At 46.4% G+C, this 9,264-nt stretch overlaps 1 protein-coding gene across 1 annotated transcript; it reads right to left on the bottom strand.

The window, feature by feature from the left end:
• Positions 1-368: 368 nt before the first annotated feature.
• Positions 369-2,179, bottom strand: LOC123431323 (pathogenesis-related thaumatin-like protein 3.5). Its single transcript, XM_045115145.1, has 3 exons — positions 2,036-2,179; positions 1,035-1,722; positions 369-745 (listed from the first exon to the last, which is right to left on the bottom strand). Exons 1-3 carry the CDS (start codon positions 2,169-2,171, stop codon positions 607-609), a joined length of 963 nt encoding a protein of 320 aa, XP_044971080.1. The 5' UTR covers positions 2,172-2,179; the 3' UTR covers positions 369-606.
• Between the last annotated feature and the right edge of the window lie 7,085 nt (positions 2,180-9,264).

Here is a 9,264-nt window from a genome sequence, read left to right as displayed (position 1 = left end):
CGGCTGACTTACATAGGGACGGCGGGTTGATTACCTAAAACATCAGGGATTTTTATGAAAAATGCAAAAAAAAAAAACGGTTCGGCTATGACTAAAAGATGGACCGCGGGTTGATTATCTAAAATTGTGAGGACTTTTCTGCAAAATAATAAAAAACGGTTCGTTCTGACTTAAAATTGGACTGCGGGTTAATTACCTGAAACTACGAGGGCTTTTCTGCAAAATGACCGACGACGGCCGCTTCATTATTTCATATATATATATATATATATATATATATATATATATATATATATATATATATATATAGGGGAGAGAGGAGATTCAGGTAGGGAACACCCCCTCTCCTGCGTTGACCGTTCAAAAAAATTTAACTTCTGCTATCTCTTTATAACTCTCATTCAAATTGTACTGAGTGTCTGACAGTGCAGAAATTTGATCCATGAATCACCTTCACCTACACTCTATGTTTCTCATAGTAGGGGGGGGGGGGGGGGGAGTCTTAATCAACTGATCAGTCACACTGGGGATCCAAAAAGAACTATATCAGGAAGAGGGTCAAGGTGAGCTTGCTCTTGGATGATTAAGTCTTAATCAACTGATCAGTCACACTGGGGATGCGAATTGCAATGCCAGGAAGCTGGAGAGTAGCAGCAGCATCACAAGCATTAGTGGAGAGGAGATGCTCCTGCCGTAGCCGCTGCAGACGAGCCGGCTGTTGCGGTACGAGCACACCGATTGCTTCCTGGAACAACAGAATGTACAATACCAAACGGTTAGCACGAGCAAAGAAGATTCATTTAAGTGCCTGTCATTCAGAGATAAGTTCCATGTCAACTGGCACAGACTTATCAAATCATAATGGCGCTGTCTCTTGAGGAATTGCTTGTGTATGTGAGATGGTATCTATAGTGTCATTCAATCTCTAGACAGCCTGCAGATCGTGTAAAGAATCGGATGCGTTCACGTTTGAGATTGACCATGGCACGAATTTCATTTCAGAGAAATGGCAGGAGTGTCAGAATAGTACGTACATGTTGGTGGAGCAGAAGGTGATGGTGTAGTCGGGCGACTGGGCGCAGGTGAAGATGGAGGAGGGGTCGTCGTACGCGTAGCTGTAGGCGGCGGGGCACGCCGCCTTGAACTTCTTGGAGTAGAAGGTCGGCTGGCAGGCCACCGGGTTGGCGTACTGCCCGCGGCAGCAGTACTGGTCGGTCCCAAACACGTCGCACGCGCTCCGGCACGCCACCACCTTCCCCCCGTCGCCCTTCACGGCCAGCTCCGACGGGCAGCCCCGGCGCAGGTCGCCGTCGCACCCCGCCGGCGCGCAGCCCGTCCAGTTGGCGCTCGCCGGGGTCGGGGTCACCACCACCGGCAGGTTGAAGCCGTCAACCAGGCTCACGTCGTAGTAGTCAGTCGACGCCAGCGTGAACTCCGCCAGCGTCGCCGGAGCGGTCCCCGACGCCGACGCGCACTGCAGCGACGTCCCGCACCCGCCCGTCTCGCACGTGCCGTTGCCGGCCGAGTCGAAGGCGCAGCCGGTGCGTCCCCAGACGCGGCCGGACCACCCCACGGGGGCGGTGAAGACCACCGACTCGCCCGGGCCGAGCGCGTACCCGCCGCCCCCGAAGCTCTGCCCGGGCGTCACCGCCGGCCACACCTCCGTCTTGCACTGGTTGATGAGCGTGAACTCCCGGGCCGACTCCGCGCGCCTCGTCGCCCCTGTCATCGCAACAACAAAAAGGAACGTTTTTTAGTTCAGTTAGTTAATACGACTGCAATCATCTAGAGCATCTAGTAGCAGTCTGATAGATGAACTGAACTTTGGACAAACAATCTATGACAATATTTGAAACAAGGTCTAGACTACATCTGAAACAGAGTGCAAGGCAATCTGAAAAGATGAAAATGGGACAGGCATAGATGGGCTGGTGAAGATTCCAAAGCATACCATTCTATTCTAGCAATGAGAGAAACTGACACGATCTTAAGTGAGAGGAGATGAAGAAATCTGATTGTTAAGGGTTAGGAGCACCTGAGAAGAAGCAGAGGAGAAACAGAGGCAAAAGCAGGACACTCCCCCTCCTTGGCCCTGGGGACCTACCCATTGCAGATTCAGTAGTTGCAGCAACAACAGTGAAAAATCTCAGTTGCTGTGTATGGGTGTACATAGGTAGGTAGATATACTACTGATGGCAACACAGCAGATGAGATAATTTTTTAGAGTAAGTTAACACAGGGAGAGAATACGTGAGAGGGAGGTTCAGTTGAGGCATGCCAGCAATGGACAAACCTTGCTTGCCATTTCTTCTCTGATGATTCTCCAGCCAGCCATGCAGAACCTCCTTTTCCTGTGTTGCAAGACATGGGAACATGGCACTTGGGACCGTGACATCGTGTCCATTCATGGCAAACACATGATTCCCTCCTGCTTCAAGCAACAACACACCTTCAGGACCAGCATAAAACATCTCAAGCTAGCAGCACAACTCCCGATAAATCCGATAAGCAAGTTTCAGGCAATACACGACACAATATTAGACAACGCTGGATCATCTAGGAGAGACTGACTCTGACATATCTGATTCGGAGTTCCCCTGCCCTCATGTCGCCCCCGCCCTGGCCGACTCGGGGGCTCTCCAGCCCTAGGCGCCGCCGCCGCCCTCTCATCCTCCCCTCCTCGCCGCCGTCGGGTGAAACCTGCGTGGCAGACGCCGGCGGCGGGAGGACTCCCTCTCCCAGCTCCCCTTTCTCCGCGGGCGGCGGATCTAGACGGTTGACGACGGTGTCCTGTGGCGATCGCGGTCGGGCGCGAGGGGGCAGGCCTCGACGAGCAGTGTCGGGGAGCGGGGCGCACGGTGGCGGCCCTCAGCAGGCGGTGGCGGGCGCTGGGCTAGCGGCGGTGCTCCGGCGTGTGCATGCAGTGGTGGCCCCTGTGCGCGGTCAGCGGCTCCCTTTTTGACCCGGACGGCGCGGGGGTGGCGGCGGTTGTGGCGACGGTCCTCGCCAGATGTTGGTGGCCATGGTGTTGCTTGTCCTCGACCCCGATTTACTTCGTTCTGCAGCGGATCCGGCCCCTGATGGCTTCTCGCTGTTCTTGGATGCTAGCCTTGCAGATCCGGTGGTTAAAAGGGTTCCGGGGGAGTCCCTTGGCCGGTGCGGCGGCCACTCGGAAGGCAGCGCCTTTGGGTGTTGTTCCCTTTGGAGGCTTCGGAGAGGATCCCCTTCCTTCCACCCTTCCCAGGAGCTCAGGTGAAAACCTCAGATCCCCTTGTTCCAAGCGACGACGACACCGCGGTGGCGTGTTCCTTCCTGAAGGCGTTGCTCGGGGGCTGCTCAAGCGGCGGTGGAGGTGGCGGCGGTTCGATGTCGGCGCATTTTGGCAAGCTTCATCTTGGAGGCTGTGACGTCGGCGGCGCTCGTCTGATGGAGCAACGGCGTTGATGTCTGCATCATCAGGCTCGGGATGCTCCGGGAGAAACCCTAGATCTAGGTCTTCCTGGATCGGACGATGATGGCGTTTTATCGCATTCCCTTCTGGGGGCATTGTTTCGGAGCAAGTGCTGGCTGGAGGAATGGTGGAACGGTGCTTCATCTCACACATTGATCGTGGCGGATATCGGTGGCATGGAGCTGTGGGGACTCGGCATCCGATGCGTGGAGATGTACTCGTGCAGGAGGAGGTAGCTGTCTGGCGTCATGGTGACATTGATGGCAGAGTGCCTACACAAGGTTGAAGCCTCAATATCTGCCTGAAGACGGACAAGTGGAAGATGGCGACGACAACATATGAGTGCATCAGATCCGTTTTGTGCCCTAGACCCGGTATGTGGCAGATGGCTAGACCGGCTCGGCTGGGGCTTCCGACTTTTGATGTTAGACTTAGGTAAGTGGTCTGGGTATGTGGCCCAGCTAGCACCCCTTCATCATCTGGATAGGAGTAGCGACAGATGTTGCGAAGATGGCGAATTCAGACATATTGTTGTAACACTTTGTAAGGTCCTTGAAAATAATTAATAAAATGGCCGCATGCATCTTCCAGATGTAGAGGCCGGGGGTCATCCTCTTTCTCTAAAAAAAATCTGGGACAGACTAGGATAGAATCTGGATTTGTGTTGCAAAAATAGAAAAAATGCATTTTGGACCACTGGATCGAGGATGAAGGGCACATATTCTAGTGGAGGGAGCTCATGCAATTAAATATACATTTCACGGAACCCCCCCTGAATAGTTAGATATAAAACATTTAGGACAGTAAAACTGAACCTAAAGCGAGCCCTCTCAGCGTTTTGCTTTTTTAGCCGTCCATTTTGATGATCGGGTCATTTCTAGCCGTCGGATGTGATGTATACGTCACCTCCAGCACACTTTTTCATCATCGGTCCGACTGTCCTAATGGGCCGCTGCTCCGGTGGCCGAAACCGTGTTATCTGGTAAAATGGACCTATTTTCTCAGCCCATCCAGGGTCAAAAAATTCATATTTTTCATACGTTATCTACAAAATATATGCAACTACACAAATGAAACATACATAATTAAACAAATAAATTTATATTACCTGTTTCAACACCATCCATTCACGCTAAATTTATTCGAACAACAAACCTACAATACACAATAAATTTCAACAAATTTAACATACAACTATTACTCATTATTCAAAAAAATAAAAAAATAAAGACAACAAAGTTTAACAAATATAATCATACTTACAACAATACACAATAAATTTCAACAAATTTAACATACAACTATTACTCATTATTCAAAAAAATAAAGAATTAAAGACAACAAAGTTTAACAAATATAATCGTACCTACAACCAACGCAACTGAAAAAGAATTAAGTCCAGCTCACAAACTAAGAACTGCATACACCAACATCCAAACAAACACAAAGGATGGTATATATATAGAGCAAGTAAGCTACTAACGTCCCTCTACTTATAACTACTGTTCATAAATACAAAGGTCAACAAAGTTACAAATGCTAATGCAAAACCTACAGCCATTCCTATCCTAGATCAATACCAAATTAATGCCTCACTAAAAACGTTCAACATACACATCAATACACAAAAAATGCTGACGCAAAAGTATTAATAGCTAAACAGGCCCATATCAGCCCAATTACAATAATACACACACATTACGAAATTACTATTATGTGGCCCATAACACCCCAAATTTTCCAAAAAATAAAACAAAAAAATTGCATAAAAATAAAGATCGCAAACCACAAGAAAATAATTAGTGTAATACAAATATATCTTAAGCAATTACGATCCTACATAAATATACATAATTAAACCCTCGCTAAAAACGTTCAACATACACATCAATACACAAAAACTGCTGCTGCAAAAGTATGAATACCTATGCAGGCCCTATTAGCCTAATTTAAATATTACACACAAATAAGAAATTTACTATTATGTGGCCCATAACACCACAAATTTTTCAAAAAAGAAACAAAAAAATGCAACAAAATAGACATCGCAAACCACAATAAAATAATTACTGTTATACAAATATATCAATAATAATTTCATCCTAAATTCATAATAGACGGGCGCAGCAACACGCGCCTTTCATGATCTAGTAACTTTTGTAGTAAACACTTCAAGTTTTTCGTATCTATTCGTTTGTCTTTGGTATGTAAGACTAATTTTTATCGTCAGTGTTATGCTTCATCTTTGCACATATTCATTGCATGTATAGTCAAGTAAAATATTGGCTTCTACTATATCACTAATTATTCAAGAAAACTGAACATGTTGATCACCACAACGAGTGTTAATATGCATCACAAACATTTGAGAATATGAGAAATTTAAGCCATCTTCAAGTACATGACAAAACTGGACAATTCCAGGCACAAATATTTGAAATATCTGACTAAAGGAGGCGTCCCATGGCGGCCACTTGAAGCTCCTTTAGTCTTGCGACGTAAGCAACCGGGACTAAAAATGATCGGTATTAGTCCTAACCGTTTTGTCCTGGTTGCCGAACCGGACTAGAGGCCATGTAGAACCGAGATTAATGCCCTATTTTCTATTAGTGGTACATGACAAACCATCACTTGCACATATCTCGCACAAATATTTGTCAACTTGGAGCATCCCAGGCATACACAAGAGACATGCGTACATACATATGGAATGATACATAATTTTCTTCATGTTCACAAGGCCAACTTCCATTTGCCGGCTTGCAGAAAAACGCTCAAGATAGCCAGCGTGCAATTCCTTAATACTAGTATCATAACTTGGAAGTTTCAGTTTGGCATTTCCCTTGTTGGGCTGGACAGCTTCCTTCTTGGTGACAAGCTTTGCCAACACATCAGAGGGGCCAGGAGCAGTATAAACCGATCCAATAATGGTAACTTCCGCATTTTTGTCACAAGAAACATCTTCAATGGGTTCTTGTGGATTGGGCGGATCAGTATTGGTTACCAGGTCAGTTTGCACATCGATGGGCGAAGCAGCACCTGTGTGTGGCTCAGGCTGAGGAGGTAAATCGATTTGGATTTCTTGATGTTTTTAACACGTTGAGTGGCATGAGAAGCCGACGCGTCTGGATTTTCTGGCTCAATGACATGAGGGTTAGTAAATGACCCGCCAAGGTTCCTTTTCTTGGCCCTAGACCTACAAGGCAAGAAGTTAGGATAAACTTTATGCAAACCCAGATTTTAGCAAGAAAAGATATGATACATAGAAGGAAAAACTTACCCCTAGTTGATAACAAAGGGTGGCAACTTCGAGGTAGTCGAGTTGCCAGATGAGGGGCTGATTATTGGTAATTTGATTAAGAAAGATTGAGAGGTTATTTAAAAAGACCAACCTGTGGATGAGATGGAGTTGGGCTATGAGGAACCTCGTCTTGCAGATCACGAACAACTAACTTGTTGGCTAAGCCGGTCGCAGGAGTATCAGAGCTACTCCGAGTCTGGCTCCTTGAAGCATGCTGGGTTAAAATCGGGATCCAAATAAGCATCTGAGTGAGAAAAATTACTTTATGAATGACTCACCTTATTTTTCTTGAAGACAAGGATTTTGAGCCGGAGGAAATAGAAAATACCTTAGTATTGTCGGCCCGACTTGTAGCAACATCACCCTGATGGCAAAAGTATTAGCAAATTCATTAAAGAAACGGGTAAGGAAATCCAATATTACCTCCATAAATGCACCAGCTGATGGAGACTTGCCCCTAAATGATAGATCGGCTATATCCGCCTTGTTCTTTTTCTTATTGGGGCTAGCTTTAGGCTTTCTAGCCGGGATTTTCCTTTTCTTCTTACAAAACGGAGAAGACGCCTGCAAGGTTTGATGATATAAGTAACACGACAAAGTACTTACGATTTGGAGAAGTTTCACAAAGATGATCAAAGGATGGTTGGATAGTTACTTACTGGAGGAGCCGGGTTAAGGGCATTAAAGGGCCTCAAGCCAATTTGATCACAGACTTCTTGAGGTTCCCCTAGCAGTTTCTTCACAACTTTATTTACATCATTCTCTGTCAAAATCAACTCACTATATCTTTCTGGATCATCCACATGTTGGAAATATGAGCAATTTACCATAGGATTTTATTATAGGAAAAACATAACAACAACGAAAGAAGGCAAGCTATATAGAGATGAGAAGACAAAAGACATGTGCACGTAGGATCCAGAAAAGAGCATATGTATAACCGTTCTACAAAGACAAGATATCATCTGGAGTAATGAGTAGAAACGGAACATATCTAGCAGAGAAACTATAGCAAAAAGGTGTGAAAGGAATTCAAAGAAGAAGCACATGAGTACGTACTGAGTTGCAGCAGGAGGAGGATTGGTGTTGGCGTTGTCGTTGGCCATGGTACCGAAGAGGTGGTCGACGTCGGGGAAGTCATCGTCGTCCAGGAAGAGACCGTCGGTGTCCGTGATGGAAGCCAGTAGTCGCGCTGAGCGCTCCCCAAAAACCTTATCGCCCTTCTCCCGTACAGGACTCGAAGAGATGGAGTTTCGGAGGCCTACTGTCCCGACGAACAGTGCACGCCGCAGGACGGGATGAGGAAGAACGTAGCAGCAGCACAGAGAGAAGAACCGGTGGCGAGAGGGAACTTCTGATGCGTTTACTGGAGAGGAGCGACCTCCCTTTTATAGGCGCGGGAGAAGGAGGCGAGAAGCCATCGACGTGATACGAAACGAACAGACAACAACGAAATGAGTTGCAGCAGTCGGTTTCAATATCCACTAGCAAAACATCCAGCTTCTCCGAGTGGACTTTTAAATACCAGCTGTGCATGGAAAAAATTTAGTTCGGCTCGGCTCATTCCCGCGGCGCGCCGTGACGAGGCGGGCGGCGGAGGAGGAGGAGCGCGCGTGTATGTCTCTCTTGTTCTCAAGCTCATACATGTGTGGAAACATCCTCCCTTATAAGGAGGTCCAACTCCCACTAAACTAGCAATATGGGACTAAACACTTCCACCTCTTGCCTTGCACAAATGGGCTGCGTGGGCCTCTAGGATTTATTAGGAATTTCTGAAATTACATATTGGGCTGGCCCATAAATACACAAAATTCCAGCAATCCCCCACCACATCCTAGGGGCACACAAATTTGCCTTTGGTCACAAAACACTGTTTTATATACCAATACTGCAGTGGAGACTGTTAAGTTGAACTTCCACCTAGAACTCTATGCTACACTAGTAAGCAACTTGAACAGTGGACTAGGCCTTGAACTGCAAGTTTTCTACGGATCTAGCTTCACACAGATCCTTGACCGATACTAGGCTGCCGTGGGACTTCCCCGCGGATGGAGCTTATGCGTCATACTTCGAGACCTTTCGTGAGTATACTAGAGAGCAGCCTACTCTCATAGATTGCGACGTTTAACAATCTGACTCATATAGGTATGTTCTTCAAAAGATGTTCTGCAGGACAACATCTCTGCTTCAGTAAGCAACTTAGAACATATTAAGATGTATATCAACCTGCCATGCAGTTTAGGAAAGTATTGCATCTTCATGGAGTGGTATCATTAATGATAAGGATACTTTCCTCTGAGTTGACCAACAACTTGTCTTCCACATCTAATTCACGGGATCTTCGATCACAAAGAATAGGTTACCAATGTGAACAACTCAAATTGTGGGTCTCATACCCATCTCCCTCGATGCATTATCTATCATATTACGTGATAAACCCTTAGTAAAAGGATCTGCCAGATTTTTAGATGTTTGGATATAATCCAATGCAATAACTCCGGAGTTTCTCATT

Source organism: Hordeum vulgare, chromosome 2H, assembly GCF_904849725.1.
Source record: "Hordeum vulgare subsp. vulgare chromosome 2H, MorexV3_pseudomolecules_assembly, whole genome shotgun sequence".
Taxonomy (NCBI): Eukaryota; Viridiplantae; Streptophyta; class Magnoliopsida; order Poales; family Poaceae; genus Hordeum; species Hordeum vulgare.
This window is presented reverse-complemented; position numbering and strand designations above follow the sequence as displayed.